The 17,198-nt window shown below is 44.4% G+C and overlaps 4 protein-coding genes across 4 annotated transcripts; 2 read left to right on the top strand and 2 right to left on the bottom strand.

The window, feature by feature from the left end:
- The first annotated feature begins 5,413 nt into the window (after positions 1 to 5,413).
- Positions 5,414 to 6,148, top strand: KVR01_013450 (protein transporter TIM8). The gene is made up of 2 exons (XM_044794753.1): positions 5,414 to 5,629; positions 5,714 to 6,148. The coding sequence occupies exons 1-2, from the start codon at positions 5,518 to 5,520 to the stop codon at positions 5,878 to 5,880; spliced, it is 279 nt and encodes a 92-aa protein (XP_044637531.1). The 5' UTR covers positions 5,414 to 5,517; the 3' UTR covers positions 5,881 to 6,148.
- A 130-nt stretch (positions 6,149 to 6,278) lies between these two features.
- On the bottom strand, positions 6,279 to 7,088 carry KVR01_013504 (ribosomal 60S subunit protein L25; the record flags this gene model as incomplete). The annotated part of the gene is made up of 4 exons (XM_044781298.1): positions 6,279 to 6,366; positions 6,426 to 6,718; positions 6,801 to 6,856; positions 7,070 to 7,088. 4 exons carry the CDS (start codon positions 7,086 to 7,088, stop codon positions 6,279 to 6,281), a joined length of 456 nt encoding a protein of 151 aa, XP_044637585.1.
- Positions 7,089 to 7,419: 331 nt separating this feature from the next.
- KVR01_013474 (25S rRNA (adenine2142-N1)-methyltransferase) lies at positions 7,420 to 8,331 on the top strand (the record flags this gene model as incomplete). Its single annotated transcript, XM_044784370.1, has 1 exon — positions 7,420 to 8,331. The coding sequence occupies one exon, from the start codon at positions 7,420 to 7,422 to the stop codon at positions 8,329 to 8,331; it is 912 nt and encodes a 303-aa protein (XP_044637555.1).
- Positions 8,332 to 11,106: 2,775 nt separating this feature from the next.
- Positions 11,107 to 12,441, bottom strand: KVR01_013463 (uncharacterized protein; the record flags this gene model as incomplete). The annotated part of the gene is made up of 3 exons (XM_044793362.1): positions 11,107 to 11,739; positions 12,013 to 12,053; positions 12,399 to 12,441. 3 exons carry the CDS (start codon positions 12,439 to 12,441, stop codon positions 11,107 to 11,109), a joined length of 717 nt encoding a protein of 238 aa, XP_044637544.1.
- Between the last annotated feature and the right edge of the window lie 4,757 nt (positions 12,442 to 17,198).

Raw genomic sequence — 17,198 nt, 5'->3', positions numbered from 1 at the left:
ATATTTAGAATATTAATTAAAAACTAAATAGTTATATATTAAATATTACTTAAAGACTACTATAATATAATAGTTAAATTAAAATAATAAATTTTAAATAAGTATTAAATCTCTAATAGATTTATAACTTAAAGGTTATAAGTTAAAATAATACTAAAAGAATAATTTAATTTAACTTTAAGGGCTTTTTTATTTTATATTAGGCTAATAAAAATATTTTTAATATAGTTATAATTAAAATAAAAACCTATTTAATAGATATTAAAATTAATTTTAATTATATATTAATAATAATAGTATTTTAATTGTTAATCTATCTATTTTTAAATAAAAGAATTTAGTAATAGTAATATTGCTAAAAGTATGGTAAATATAAAGAAAGGAAAGAATGGAAAAAGAATATAAAAGGGAAAGATTATTATTATAATTATATTAATAGGATATAATTATATTCTACCTAATAATATAAGAATAAATATAATATATTTTAACCTTTTCATTATAGTAAAGTTTAGTAAATAAATAAAAAAGGGGGAGGATTAAATAGGGTTGAACCTAATATTTAGTGTTTATTTATTTATTAAAAGTTAGCTAACTAATAAAAGTAACTTATAGGCTATATAAGCTATATTTTTAGTTAAAATATTATTTTAAATATAAATAAAGTTATTAATAAGGAAATTAAATAAGTAGATTTTAAATTTTTAGAAATATTAGTTTATTTTATAAGGTATTTACTAGAAATATAAATAAAGTTTAGTAATAAAAGAAGATTTATAAATAGATTTTAAGTTTTAAAGATATTTATAGTTCTTTAAGGTATAATAAAGTATATAAAGTAATAAAAAGGTTTAAGAATTTTATTAATATATATTTAACTATTTCTTTATTAAATTAATAGTTTTATAATAAATAGATATAAGGACTTTATTATATTTAACTATATTATTATTATTAAAGTATTAATATAGTTATATTATAGTAAGGATTTATAAAGAATTTAGCTATTTTAAAGTAATTAACTATCTTTTATACCTTACTATCTATAATTATTTAAGGTAACTATTAATTAGTATTAGTATAGGTTATTATATATATATATATATAAAGTAATTTAGTTAATTAAGTTAAATTATATAAAAGGGAGGAAGTTAGGCTTAAAGGGCTAGTTGTAAGTCCCTTATTATAGTCTATTAATTAGGGTTATATAACTTAAACTATCTATTAGTTGTAATTACCTTTATTTTTATAATTAAAAAGAAATAAATAATTAAATAAAAGATAATTATATAATATAAAGGAAAATATAGTATAATTAAAATTTAATATAATTATTAAATATAAAAATTAAAGTTTATTATAAAAGTATAATAAATAATTAATTTATAATAAATTTATTATTAAATAATAGGTTATTATAAGTTTATAATAAATTTATAAACTATTATAATAAATATTTAAAATATTTATTTTTAATATAATAAAATTAATTTTATAATATAAAAGTTTATAAAATAAAATAAATAATATAATATTATTAAAAATTATAATTTTATTATTAAATTATTTATAATATAATATTAAATTTAATAATTAAAAGTTTTATTACTTTAAATTAATTAATATAATTAATAAAATTAATAAAAAATTTAAAATATAATATTTATAAAAATAAAAAATAAAATAATTAAAACTATAAGTTTCTTTTAAATTAAAATTTATAAACTTAAAAATTATATTAATTATTAAATAGACTTTTTAAAATTATAAAACTTAATTTTAATTATAAAAATATATAAAAATTATTATAATTATAAAAGTATTATTTTTTAAATTATTAATAAATTTAATAATAATATTAAAAAAGTTAAAATTATTTAAAAAATAATAAAATTAATAATAAATATTTAATTTTATTAATATTAACTTTAAACTTTATAATTTAAATTTATAAAAATATAAATAATTTAAATTAAAATATAAAAAATAAATTATAGTTTAAAAGTTTAAAAATAAATAATATAAATTATTAATTTAATATATAAATTAATATATTATATTTTAAAAACTTTTAAAATTAATATAAAAATTTATAATAAAAATATAAATAATTATAATTAAATAATATATTAAAAATAAAAATATATATATAATTATTTTTAAATTATTATAAAATTTAAAAATATTATACTTTAAATAAATTAATAAAAATTATTATAATAAAATTATTTAATAAAAATTATAAAATAAAATAATTTATTATTTAAATTTATAATTTATTATAAATTTTATAAAAGATATTATTAATATAAATAATTATATTTAAGTAAATATAAAAGTAGAAAATTATAAATAAAAACTTTATATATTATAATATTAAAAACGTTTTTAAAAAAGTTATATACTTTAAATATATAAAATAAACCTATAAAAACTATAAAAGAATATTAATAATTATTTATAATAGTTTAAAAGATTATAATAATAAAAGATATTTATATTATTTAAAAAAATTCTAATTAATAAAGTATAAATAAACTATATAGATTTTATATAAATTAAAAATATAATTAATTTAAAATAAAAGAATCTATTAATTTATATAAGACATATATTAAAATTTATATTTTTATAAATTATTATTATATTTTCTTTAAAGAAATTTTTAAAAGTTTTAAAAAATAAAACTATTAAAAAAGGTATATAAAACTTTTAAAATAATATAAACCTATAAATAAAAATTTAAATTATAAAAGATTTAAAGTTAAAATTTAAATTAAAAATATTATAACTTTTAAAAAAATTAATTAAAAGATTAAAAATAATTTTAAAATATTATATAGTTAATATAAAAATAAAAAAGCTTTTATTATAAATATAAAAAATACTTTTAAAATACTTAATTATATTAAATTTAATAATTATAATATTAATTATAAATAATTATAAAAATTATTTAATTTAAAATTAATTATATATAATAATTATTTATAAATAAATAATTAATAACTCTTTATTATAATATATAATATAATATTAGTTTATATTAAAAATTTATTTTATAAATAAAAATATTATTTTATATTTAAAGATTTTAATTATATTAATATTTTAAAATAACTTTAAAAGGTATTTTTAAAATAATAAAATAAATTTAATTATATTAAAAAAAAATAAAATAATCCTTTATAAACTTATAAATATTTATAAATAATATATTATTAAATACTTAAATTATAAATTAAAAGTTATATTTAATATTTAAAGGAAAAATATATAATATTTATTAAAAATAATTATTAATAAATAAAGTTTTTTATAATATAAATAATTTAAATATTTTAAATTTAAGGTATTAAAATACTTAATAAATACTTTTTAAAAGTATAAATTTATAAATTAATAATAATTAAATATAAAGTATATACTTTAATTAAAATTATAAAATAAATTTATTATTTATTAAAAGAGATTTTTAAATAAAAAAGTAAAAATAATATTAAACTTTTATAATTATAAATTAAAGATTTATAATTATAATTTATAACTATTATTTATATATAAAGTTTTAAATATATATAAAATTATTATATAATAAGTTAAAATAGTAAAATAATACTTAAAATATTTAAATTTTTTAAAATAATAAAACTTTAATATAATATAAAAGTTAAAATTATTAAATATAATAATAAAATATTTAATTAAAAATAAAATATTAAAATTACTTTAAATTAAAATATATTAAAATTAAGCTTTTATATTTAATATATAAATATAAAATAATAAAATAAAATATTTAAAAAGTATAATTAAATAGAAAATATAAGCTTTATAAATAAGTTTAAAGTTTCTAACTTTTTTAATTAGAAATTAAATAAATAATTATTTATTTTAATAATTAAATATTATTTTATAGTTTAAATTAGTTAATATTATATTATTAATTTTTCTTTATTATTATTAAAAGATGAAGAATTTTAAAATTAAATTTAAAATTTAATTAAATTTATTTAAAAATATTTAATTATAAAGTTTATATAATAATTATAAATATTTAATTTAAAAAAGAATTTTAATATTTAAAACTATAAGTTTAAATTAACTATTTTATAAAATATTAATTATTAAATATTTATTAAATATAAATTCTTTTATTAAAATAATAGTTAATATATAAAATATAATTTTAATAAGTATTAAATATTTAATAGTAATTAAGAAGGCTTTACTAATAAACTTTTTATTATAAATATTAAATAACTAATAGAGTAAATAAAGAAAAATATACTTTTAAATAATAATAAAATATTAGAATTAAAAGGAGAGAATCTTTTTAAAATTAAAAGTTTAAAAAGACTTAATAAAGGAGGGATTTAAAAAAGAAATATAAAAGAAATAGAAAATATATAGTTTAAAATAAACTAATAGAATAGTCTTTAGATGACGAGAACAAACATCAATTGCGAGCACAGCTTTCACGCGTCAGAATAATTGGATCATTGCGTATGGATAACGATTAAGAGAATTCCTGGAAACATGTTTGCCTCTGTGCCTCTGTGCCTCTGTGCCTCGTTCTGGGAAGATAACCAAAGAGAGTATCAAAACTCCGGGCCATATCAGAAACATCATCATGGCCCGGCCGGAGAAGCCGACCTGCAGTAAGATGATTAAATAAGACATATGTGCAGCTAAAGGCAACACAAGTATTCCATGCTACCGCGGGCACATGACCAAATAAGAAGAGGTAGCCATAAAGGCCGGTGAATGCTGCGTGGTGTATAATTCCGGTCCGGGACGAGGACCTAGCGTGCAGTCGCCTAGGATATTCGCCATAAGTCGGAGTACATTGCACGGTGGCTCCGAGTTACTTTGACATAGATGGATCACAGTAGATATATTATTCCGAGTGGATGGTGTCGATGCGCCATTGTATTCGATGACCGTTACTACGGTGTTGAATGGGCAGAGGGCTTTTCCCGACGAGGCAGAGAACAGCGACCATTACAAGTCTCGGAATTACTTTCGCACGATTCGAGTAGTATCCAGGAATTGCAAGCCGCTCATCATTGTCCAGAGTCAATATTGGGGGGTTTGGCCTGATGGTGGGTGGGCCGGGCTGTCTCAAGCCCAGTTGGCTCTCAAAGAGAGTCTTGGAGAGAGCTCTCTCCCTCAGATGCTCGGGAAGAGATATCATGTAAGCCAAGGACATGAAAAGGGTTGACACATTTATTCTCTACTTATTTGGACAAGACTTCTCTTGTGTGATGCTATTTTTGTTGATGGATCATGACACCTGGACGGAGGTTGCTCTCCTGTCGGAAGTGAGTGGCCAGGGGTCCAAGCTTTCTAATCGGGGAGCACCCGATTAGATAGCGCAAAGCCGAAGACAGAGTAAAGATTCTGAGCGTCACTCATTTTCACCAGCCCCCCCCCCAAGCTTCGTCACCGCGCCTGGACCTCCTCTAAAGCAACAAGCCTCCTGCAGCATAAGAACGAGCAACCACGGAAGCTACCATGGACGCCTCCAACATCGACCAGGCCGACCTCGACAGGCTCACCGACAAGGACAAGCAGGAGCTGCGCCAGTTCATCCAGAACGAGCAGCAGCGCACCCGCATCCAGGCCCGTAGGCGACCAAACCGCCCCCCTCTTCTTTGCCGCTACATTATGTTGTGATTGTCACAAACTAATCGACCTCTTCTATGGGCAGAATCCCATGATCTGACAGAGACCTGCTTCAAGAAGTGCGTCACCGGTTCGTTCAAGAACGGTCAGCTGGACAAGGGGGAGCAGGCGTGCCTCACGAACTGTGTGGACCGGTTCATGGACGTCAGCTTGCTGGCCGTGAAGCACCTGCAAAGCATGCGCCAGGGCTAGGGAGGGCATTGGCGAGGAAATTTCGTCGGCACACTGCGACAGTGACGCAATGCCGGTCAAGCTACAAATCATACATGGGGACATGGACAATGCTGGGAACGGCGCCGGACATTGAAATCACGGGCTGTCAGCCACACCAATAGCTACAGGTGTTGTACTTGTACTTGTGTTTTAATGCGCAGGCAGAGCATCACTTGAGTTCAGGAAAACATTCAGGCAGCATGCATGTAGAGGCGCACGGTCATGGGAGGACATGGACGTGTCAATTCATTCAATTGGTATACCCTTCAGAACCCTTTGACGCCGATGTATGCCATAATCCCCGCCGACTTTTTTTGTCATTCGGTATCCGTAGACCCTCCCAAATAATTGCGAACCCCCAGTTTCTTAGAAGAAGTTTAGACAAGGGCCAGCTTGGTGGCAGCGATGTCGAGGGCGTCGACATCAGGGGTCAGACGGGCGTAAGCCTTCTTCTGGCCGTCGGGGCTGTAAAGTGCGTGTTAGCATCCGTCTCGTCTTGGACTTGGGAGCCCGCAACAACATACCGGATCAGGGTGTTGATCTTGACGGTGTCGATGTCGTAGAGCTTCTTCAGGGCGTCCTTGATCTGGGCCTTGTTGGCCTTGACGTCGACGATGAAGACGAGGGTGTTGTTCTCCTCGATCTTCTTCATGGCGCTCTCGGTGTTGAGAGGGTGGACGATGATCTTGTGCTCATCGAGACGGGGCTGGTGGTGGATGGCCTTGCGAGGGTACTTGGGGTTGCGGGCCAGAGACAGGGTCTTGGGCTGACGGAAGGTCGTCGAGGTCCTGACCTTGAGCTTCTTCTGGGCGTGAACCTATACGGGTATGTTCAGTTAGGACATGTCTTTCGGAATGATGGCTGCATTCGCTGCAAGCGCAATACGCAGGGTTACTTACGCCCTTCAGGGTAGCCTTGGCCGCGTTCTTGGCCGCGGTCTTGCCCTTGGAAGTGCCTGTTTGTAAAGTGATGCATCAGCAATCGCTCTTTCCGTGGTGAAAGAACTCGCAAAATCTGCTGCTGCTGGGATGCATCGTCGCCTGAGGGAGGGTTCATGTGATCGAGGTTCGTCGTGCGTCTGCGGTCGGTAGAGACCTCGCCCTCAGGGTGGAAGCGCCGGCAACATCATCTCGAGCGAGCCAAGTAAATCGATCTCAGGGTGTCGAACCTGTCTTGGAGGGAGCCATTTCGAATTCTCTGCGGAGGAATGCGTCGTTGAATTCGGGGGTCGTGGGGATCTGAAGGGTCGTTGATTATCGTAGTCAAGAAGCAGGCCGGGGAAAAAGTTTTGGGCTGTGAGAAGGGTGGATGGAAATGGTGGGCCGAGCTGCTAGCGTGCCAGCTGGCCGCCGGCTGGCTAGCTTAGCGTCCGGCCGGTCTGAGTACCTAGGTGGTTGACCGGCGCGACGTCGATTCGCGCCTCATGCCAAAACTTCGCCGGCCACACTTCCTGTCATTCAACACAAGGAAGGGTTGTGAGCCCCTCAGATCCTTTTCGTGGGTCATAAAATAGCGGAAATGGTCGTTCACAAGAAGAAGCGTGCCAAGCTCAATTTGACCGCCGGCCGGCCGCCAACCATCCAGAAACCAAAGTCCATCTCCAGGAAGGCTACGAGGACACTTATCAACCAAATCCACACTTTGGAGAAGCGAAGGAAGCAGGCTGCTCAGAATGGCGATGCAGCTGCAGAAGCAGCCATAACCTCGGAAATCGCCTCGCTGGGCGGCATCGAGAAGTACCAGCAGGCAAGCCTCCAGGGACAGCGCAACGACCGCGGAGGAGACAGCTCCAAGATCCTGCTGGACTGGCTGAAGCCCGTCAAGCCCACGCTACAGGCGCTGGCAGATTCGGATCCACCACATCGTCTGCGCATGCTGGAGGTCGGCGCACTGAGCACGACCAATGCGTGCTCTCTGAGCGGCCTATTCGACCTAGTCCGCATTGATTTGAACAGCCAGGAGGAGGGCATCTTGCAACAGGACTTTATGGAGCGACCCCTGCCTAAGGACGAGGCCGAACGGTTCGATATCATCAGCCTGTCATTGGTGCTGAATTTCGTCCCTGAGGCCGGTGGAAGAGGTGACATGCTTCTCCGCACTCTTGAGTTCCTCCACCCGCCGTCACGCTTCAGAGACGAGACGAATGCAGGGCTGAAACCGCACTTCCCAAGCCTTTTCCTCGTCCTGCCTGCACCTTGTGTCTCGAACTCGCGCTACCTGGATGGGGGGAAACTCAATGCCATCATGTCGTCCCTTGGCTACCAGCTGACGGAATCCAAGACTACCCAGAAACTTGTCTACTATCTATGGACGCGGGTTGCCGATAGCGCCCCGCTCCTGCGGTCAGGTGCATCTTTCACCAAGAAAGAGCTGCGCTCGGGTGCCTCCCGAAATAACTTCGCCATCGTCCTCAAACCTCGTCCGGAATGAACGGAAGCGATCACCTCGTCGCACCTCAGTATTTCTCGGATTTCTTGCGCGCCGCGTGAGCTATCGGGCATCCTCTACACCCTGATAAGACGAAGAGCAGTTCGCACCGCCACCCGGATCAGTGTCACGGACCCTTGGCCAGACCACCACCGTAGGTTATCACGAGACAAACCTTGCCAATAGACCTTCGGGCGTAATTTGCTCTCCGCGTTCAACAGCTCAGAAAGCTTGGCTGCTAAACCTTCGTCCTAGCTAGCCCAGAACAGAGCGTTTCCGCCTAGTCAGTGTCGCATAGCAAAACGGGCGGGCCGACCTGATTGGCTGTTCCCATCATCAGGGCTTGAGCAAGCCGACTGTGACGGACTTCACAGAAGTGATGTCAGGGTCAATGGCAGCATCCAGTCCTGCCAGTGCCGTCGTCTGGTCTTGGTCGACGTCTTCTCAATGGCTGCCGTGATGGCCATGGATTCTTCGCATCCGAATAAGAGCATTGGACAAGATTGGTCTTGATCTGTTCTGTGGTGGCCAGCAACATCAGCTACCAGATCGGAGAGCCAAGCTCAAAATTGTTTCATACCGTTCCTTGCACTGTCCCGTACAGTCCGCACAGTACGACGAGATATCATCGAGCAAACGGGAGAGGGTAGTGGCTCTCCAAGGGCCGTGAGAGTCTTGGGTCCCCCAGTCCCAGAGGCCTGGGACGTGGCTACCAAGGGCTTGTCATTGGGGCTTTGCAAAGACGGGCGAAGCGACGTGCTCAACTGCAGCACAGACGCAAAGTCTAAATCCGGATGTGACGTCCAGACAATTCGAACGGAATGGATTCACCTCGGGGGGTGCAGAGCAACAAAATAAGACGAGCGTATCGTCAGCTGCATCTTATGTGCCGCAGAATGAGGTAATTTGTCGGATATCGCGTAGGCTACCGCTACCGGCAATTTACTGGGTGATATTCTAGGACCTCCTCCGTATTCTCCGGGCGGACCTGGCTGCTGGCGTCACCGATGCAGTTGACGAGTTTGGCCGTGCTTTTCAAATACTACATACAGCATGCGTGCATCGCGTGACGTGCATTGTGGCGATTTTACAGTCTGTGTTCGGCTTCACCGTCTCGCAAATCAGGGTGAGAAGAGATGTGCTCTGACTGGCAGGACTGGTAACCGTCTTGATATCAGAGGCATGTGCTAATGCTAGGGGCCAGTCCTAGAGTGTGATCCCCAAGTGGTTATCTCATGGTAGCTCAACTCCACCGGGCGGTCGTTCAATAGTGTAGATAGATGGTCAACCCGCTCTGGCCAGGGCACAGGGCGGACCGTCAGAGCGGATACTTCCCGTGCCTGCGGAGCGGACGGACGGACGTCCAACGTTGGGTATATCACAGCGGCAACGGTCTTAATGCATAGGCGACGCTGCCATTCGCTCGGCCGTAACCTTCATCTGAAGGCCCCGGCAGCTGGGAAAGCCATACTTTCCTAGACTCCTGCAAGAATCAGGGGGTAAAATGGGAAGCTCTGCGACTCCGCCGAGCTGGGCGAGACGCCGTCCCTCGCGCCAGCACCCCTAGCACGGGACCTCTCTGCGGCTATCAGCGACGGTCGGCTCCAGCCCCTCGGACGGGGTGCGCCAGGGCCAGCCAGGGCCAGCCAGCGTCCAGTACGGATACACTGCAATAAGCAAAGCAGACAGCACCGGGGCCCCAAAGCTCCCCGCTACCCAGGTGCCAGGCTTGCGCGGCGGCTACCGGCACCAGGCGGGGGACCTTGGGGACGACGGTTGGGGTTGGGTGGCCCGTGAGACTACACTATTGACTTGAACGACTCCAGCGAGCTGCTTCAGGCCCGTCTCTCTCTGGCTGTCCCGGGGGTCAGACGATGATAACCTCATGGACGCACGATGATGGGACGATGGGAGGGCACGCTTGCAGCCCCCCGGTCCCGCATTGGGTGGGAGCTCTGACCCTGTCCTACCCCAATATAACTCCATCCTGCGCGTCGAGGGGTGATTGGGGGCAATTGGCGAATCAGGTGGCGTGGCCGGCGAGTAATGGTGGTGCAGGTGACCAGGCGATCGAAACCGGAACTGGGGAGCTGAAGGAGAATTGGAAACTTGGGGACATCATAGTTGTCTTACCCCGGATATTGGCTTGGAACAGTGCTCGGCGATCTCTTTGCCCTCCGTCGTGGGGCGGGGCGGGGGGAGGGGTGGGGCGTGTGGGAGGAGGGCTGTCCAGATGCTGCTGTCCTTGCCTTGGGCTACGTTTCGATATCAAGGTCCTGGCTGCTTATTTTGTAGATTGGGGGATGATGGGTCTTGTGTGTCCAAGTCGAGATTGGCAGCCAAGACTCGAAATACCTGTCGGTGTTGCTAATCTGCGGCTACAAGTCGGATGGCGCTTAGTCAGGCAGTACGACAGATCCGGGAGTTGGTTTCATGGGTATCACAGCGTCTATCAATTTGTGTAGACATCCGGTCTGGTTTGATATTGACTCATCGCAGCATTGATTCACCAATCTTTGGCATCAATGGCTTCCCGCGACTAAGGGCAGTGTCACATTATTCCGTTGCAGTTGATTCAAGGGCAAGATCATCGAATCTGGCGAGGGAGGGTGGTGGCAGATAACATCACCTACAACCTTGATAGTCTGTCTGCCGCGCAATTGGTCCCATCTATTGAATGGGTGGCTTTATTAGTGACGTCGCGCTGGTCCTTCGGATGATTAAAGAACGGCTCCGAGCGAGCTCTCTAGCCCGGAGGGTGTCCAGTTTGCCGGCTTGTCAAGCACCCAACGATGGGATCTCATCGAGGCTGCTGATCACCTTGTGCGCTGTCTCGATATCCGACGGGAGGTCCGAGTTCCCTGGCCTCTGGACAATGAAGCTCTTCATGCCGGCCGCCTTTGCCGCCTCCACCTCCTTGACGTTGTCGCTCAAGAACAACCAGCTACTGGGGGGGTAGCGGTCATGAGCGGCTGCGATCTTGGCATAACTTGACGCTTCTGTCTTCAGGCCAGCATTTATCGTGTCGAAGTAGTCGGAGATGAGGGGGTTCAGGTCGGCTGGCACCGAGTTGGTATATCTGAACAAGAGTTTCTGGGCTGGCACGGACCCGCTCGAGTAGATCATGATATCTATGCCCTTTTGCTTCCACTCCCGAAGCCTGGGCGGGACGTCGTCAAAGAGGGGTGCCTTCAGCTGGCCAGACTTGTAGCCGCTCTCCCACAAGTATCCCTGAAGGGCCTTGAGGTACGAGATCTTGACGTCGCGGGCCATCAGGTCCTGGACGTGAGCCTGGAGGGCCTCGGGCGATGCCTTGTGCTCCTCTGGGAAGGCATCTCTGTAGACAACGAACTCTGGGTCGTCCCACTTGGACTTGAGAGTTTCAGAAAGGGCCTCCAAGGCATAAGGGAACTAGATGGGAGATGGTGAAATCGTCAGTGAGACGATCGCCGGCTGCTGCCACATTGCCAAAGTGAACTGGAGATCGTCGCATGGACGAACAAAGAAGATGATGGGAGCACACCCCAAGACTCCCTAGCAACACTGCCCGTCCGGCCGTCTGTCGGCGGGAAGCATGGGTGACATCCCATAGGCCTGGTGTCTCGGGGACAGGTCGCATGCATGCAGATGGAGTAGGGAAATGGGGTCGGCTGGGGACGAGAAAGGGAAGATCAATGTGCCCACCAGAACAGCTTTCACGAATGAGATCGGGCAGACGGTACCCTCTGTCGAAGAAATCTCATCAGCTCATTTGTCCAGGCTAACGCACTGCTACATCTGGCAATCTGGGGCCGCATCGCCTGCCTGGTGATGACGACTGGCAACGGGGCCCGGATGGGAAAAAGTGGCCGCCGGGGAGGTGGGAGACAGCATCTAGCAAGTCATGAGCCCGCAGGAGGAAGCTCAATGAGGGTCAGGATTTGCAGTGCTGCTGCTGCTGCTGGCATCGGCGGGATGGTGCAGGTTTCCTGACTGCCGGACTGGGCGCATGGCGTCTGGGACCATGCGGTGCCTCGTCTGATCCCCCCCAACCTTCTGCTGCTCCTGCTTCTTCATTCTTTGTTCCTTACCGATGTCTAGTAAGGCGACCTTGACGGGGGCTAGTTCTGCCATAGTGCCGGTCCGACGGCGTGGTGCGCGCTAGGTAGTAGTTGCCCCTTGGATCTGGCGCTTTTCGCGGTGAAAAAGTTAACGAGATGCGTTACACCAGGTGAGCAGCCCGAACACCGATGAGACAGATGGTTGTCGTGAAGGGTGCACGCAGAGCGGTGAGAAGACAGGTCCCTTGCAGGAAAGGTCTTAAGAGGGCTCGAGTATGGAGAGTAGTGTTGTCTAGGCTGCTTGGGCTGCCTGAAGAGAAAAATTTTCCGTCGTTGTGCAGCGCCAGACGCGTCGCTCCAAGGCGTTCTGGGCTGAGGGTGTGGTGGTTGGTGTGTCTAGTGCAGCTGTGCAGCCTCGTAAGACCTTGCCCGTTGTAGGGTGCGGTGCGGTGCGCCAGCTGTTGGCACCACCATGGGTAAGGGGAGCTCCAGGTGCACAGCACAGCAGGCTTCCTGGCCTCCCAGGGCAGGAGCACGGCTGGCCCCCAACGAGCGGTAAGAGCAGAGGGAGGCCAGTGCTGTCCAGGAGCCTGGCAGGAGGTCGGGGTGCCAGGGTGGCTTGGGATGGTAGTGCCGATCTACTGTAACTGCCAACCCCACTATCACGGCTTGGCAAGCTGGCACAGGAGTGGCAGGGGAAGAAATGGAGCACGGATATGCAACCTCTTTGTCAACAGATAGTGTAGACGATGAGAATTTCCCGATGGGTATCCAAGGCCTTGTAGTGTACGTGTAGTGTACGGAGTACGGAGTACCGCGTGCGTATTGTCCCCACAAAAACGGATCCTCAGTACCCCAGGCAAGCCAGGCACAGCATCACTCTCCATGTTGGAACTGCACGTGCACATTGACGACAGTGACCTCCACCACCACCACCCGCATTGCCGCACCACCACCAGGAGCCAGCAAGGGGTGGAAGCAGAGAGCTGAGAGGCCGATGGCGAACAGATGGCCGAGAAGTTTGGGACCGTGCAGTCTCGCAGTCTCGCAGTCTCGCAGCTGCCAGGTGCACCGAGTGATCTATGCATAAACCCGTCGGCGGAGCTAGGCCGCCTTGGTGCACTCCCACGTCCGTCCAGCCGCTTCATGTGGCACGGCAGTTAGGCCGTCGCGCAACAGGACGAAGCGAGGACGAGATGGCGAGATGTCAACGAGCAAATCTGGCCACCACACACGCTCTCCCGGCCACTGCCACTGCCACTGCCCACTGCCACGGTAACGGACATCACCAGCCTTCCCACTTGCTGCCCGGCCGCCCGGCTTGCTGCAGGCTCAACTGACTCAGCCAATCCCGGCCCGCCCTGGCATCTCGACAGCTCGATAGTTTGGCCAGGCATCCAAGCGTACAGCACTAGCACCCCAGGCCCGGATCTTCAGGATTGTCCGCTGTACGATAACGACAGCGACAGGTAGACGGGTTGGTGGCGAGTCAACAAGGTCACTCGGCGTCGCAATGTGCAATGTGCACGAAGCCAAACCAGGAACCCGCAATGGGCAGTGGCCAGTGGGCCAAGGCTCGTGAGGTCTGCCAGGTTGCCAGGTTGCCAGGCAATGTTGCCAGGTTGCAGACGATACGGTGTGACAGGCGATGCGCTTGTATCCTGCCAGCCTGCGTGCCTGCGTGCGTGCTTGGTCGACCCTGCGGCCGAGACAACCAATAACCACACGCACGCAGCGGTGCCCGCACATCAACAAACTCACGGGCCGGGTTGGAATCTGAGCAGCATGTAAACAATGCCAGAATGCCCGGCTCTGACCAGAAACCCTGACCGCCAGAACGTCAAACCCGTTCCATTCTCAGCCAAGCCCACAGGGCCCAGCTGTGACTGCCTCGCTCGTCACGCCCCGAGACGGCCCATTGTAGGACCCAGCAGCTGTTTTCAAGGGCCAATGAAGCCGTTCCGCCCTCCGAAGCGTCAAGCACAAGCTCCTGCAGTTGCAATACCACGCCGCCTGTCTTCCGCCGGCCGGGCTGACATCTTGCAGCAAGCCCCTGAGCGGCCGCAGCAGCAGGCTGGTTGGCTGGAAGGCCGGCTAGCAATTATGCGAGGAACACAACAGTACTCCGTACCGAGTAAACATATCAGAGGGCCCAAAACAGGTGGGGGGCTGAAACGCAGCAAACGCAGCGGCGGGCAGATCGCACGTATCGCGGTGCCTGGGTGCACGCCACGACAGCCGTTTCTGCGATACCCAAGACGCCGTTGCATTCCTCTACTGTACAAAAGTACGGAGCAGAACGGTCACGACCGCAGGAGTCTCCGGTAGCTTGCTCCTATGGCGTGTAGCCTGTCAGCCTGTCAGGAGCTGAAGGTAGGTTAAGCACGCAAGGCAAGGCACGCTGCCACCCACTGCACACACGGGGCATGGGGCCATCATCGCCCGCATGGACCGTCCACATCGATCCGATAGCGGCTCCGGCGCCTGTCACACGGCCTGAAGGATGGGGTCTAGACGCTGGGCCAGTCTCACTCTTGCAAAATGTGGCGGCCCGGGATTTTCGACCAACGGCACGACGGCGCAATTGACCAGCAAGGACAAAGGAACCGGGTAATCTGGGAACATGGACTTGCATAACAGTCAATGAAAGCAAAGCACTTGCCGTCCAATCCGCCAGCCATCAACGTACAAACATGGCAGAGGACAACGTGTGCACTTGCAGTTCCGCTGTGGCGCCCTAGCCCTCGCCGCCTCGACCCGTCTGGTGACCCTCGGGGCCGCGAGCAAAGGCTCGACGTTTTGGTCAGTGTTGAGATGGTCCATCGCCAGTCAGCAAGCGCGTCTCTCGGGAGTTTAATTGGCAACCCTGGCAGGGACGGGGAGGCTGGCCCAGCTCGGTGCCCGTTTTGAGAGCGTCGCCTCCGGGCGGCCGTCCTGGGCCAGCGTTTCGGAGCTCCATCCCAGTCCGCATTATTGCCGCTAGTCCTGGCATGACAAGATTGACGATGAGTTACGAGTTGCAGTGGGGTCCATTAAAGGTCACGATGGGACGTGGCCCAGTTTGATTGATTTCTGCGGTTCCTGCGCCTGGAAGTGCATTGATGGAGACTGAATTCAGCCACCTGTTGTTATTACTGTCTGGCTGGCGATGACGTACTCCGTACTGGGGGGCTGCCCTCATGTTTTTTGTTGCAACGGCTGGCCAGTTGTTGCTCTTCGACCGTCTCTCTTGAGCGAACCGCCGGCCAAGCACGGGGGGGGGACATAGCACGGTGACCTGGCTGGCAGACGGCAAAAGAAACCGACCGCAGCTTTGTACCAGAATCAGCACAACACAACCCTTCCACCTGAATTTCATCCACGACCTTGGATTCTAAGAAAGTCTTTGGTATATTTCAAACCAGAGGCCTTTTCTGAAGATGGAGATATAATTAAAATCATCCACATATGATGTTGTTGTGGAATAATTGAGATACCAATATAAAGGGTTTTGGTGGTACTTCGAGCTACGGTCGGTTTTTTTCGCCGTCTGCCAGCCTGGGTGACTGTCATCAAGTCGCATCATGACGGAAACTCAAACCATGTCTGCTGCTATCGCCCATCTCTATCTGAGACGGCTGACATAGCAGCTGCCGTGCTAGTGGTCATGTTCAAGCGGTTGGAACGCATGCAGTGGAAAAGGAGTACCTGAGCTTCAGCCAATTAAGGGACCCAGGCCTACCGAAGTGAAACGGAATGGCATGGGGGGATGCTATGTGCGTGGTGGGGGGTGGAAGGTCCCCAGTGCTCCCTCTCATCTTTGGGGGCCTTGAGGGGGCCCTAGGGACCGGACGGCGCCCCAGCCCATCGCAGCACGCGTAGCCAAGAATGGATCCAGATAACGTGGCTTCTTCTGCTGTTTCCTGATCTGCAGGGACAGAAATGGGGTCTACGGAGTACGGGGGGAGCACGCGATGCCTCGAGGCCATGCCGTGAGGGCAGGAGGGTTGAGCATGGACAGACCCAGCCTTGGGGCAATTCTGGGCCCGGAGCGATACCAAGAGCCGTGGTCGCGATGCCATTTAGGGTGGCCTTAGCAGTACGCCGGCAGCAGGTAACTGGCGGTGAAAGCGATAGCAGAGGCAGGCCTATGCAGGACAGCTGCACCCAGTCTGCCAGTGTGTACCAGCCCACGCACCCTGGCACCCAGGCACCACGGTGCATCTGCCTACTGCAGCGTCCTCCTGACCCAGACCCGAACAGGGCAGGCCAAGCTCAGGAGGGCCCCAAAGAGTGTGACTCCCAACGGGGTTAGAGGGGCAATCCGGGCTGGGGGTGGACTTGTTGTGACGCTAGCCCGATCTGGCCCTGGTCGGCTCGGGGTCCCAGGTATCGCCCGGCAGCCTGCCAGGCGCCTCTGCCCTGTTTCCTGATAGCCAGCGTTCCAAGAATACCAACAGTTGCCACAGGGCGAAGCGCATGCGACCAGGTACTGCATCGAGGCCCATCTACCGGATCCCACACAGTCCTGACAGTCAGTCGCTCGGCCACTCGGCCAGCCAGTCCAAGCACGAGGGCTCCTGACGTGCTGTTCCGCCCGTACAGCTGCCGTCTCGCCCGTCTCGCCCGTCGACGGTGAAATGCTGGCAGTTCAATTTACCGCCAAGATAGCCGGAAGCTCGTCATCTCTCTGGGCCCCGTCACACCCAGTGCAGATCTCCTACGGCACAGTAGCGATGTCTTGGGCGTTGTTCCAAGGTTGCCCGGGGACACTGTGCCATCGAGCAGCTCTTCTGGCATGTTTACACGCCGACTGGCCAGACTGGAATCCAACTGCTGCAGGTGCAGACA

The sequence above is a fragment of the Diaporthe batatas genome (assembly GCF_019321695.1).
Source record: "Diaporthe batatas strain CRI 302-4 chromosome Unknown Contig00027, whole genome shotgun sequence".
Classification (NCBI taxonomy): domain Eukaryota; kingdom Fungi; phylum Ascomycota; class Sordariomycetes; order Diaporthales; family Diaporthaceae; genus Diaporthe; species Diaporthe batatas.
This window is presented reverse-complemented; position numbering and strand designations above follow the sequence as displayed.

Excerpts from the sequence above, each read along its gene's own strand:
- KVR01_013450 (XM_044794753.1), top strand. The coding sequence starts at position 5,518 with ATGGACGCCTCCAACATCGACCAGGCCGACCTCGACAGGCTCACCGAC. Across the intron at positions 5,630-5,713 it reads GCGCACCCGCATCCAGGCCC|AATCCCATGATCTGACAGAG; the intron begins GTAGGCGACCAA and ends TTCTATGGGCAG.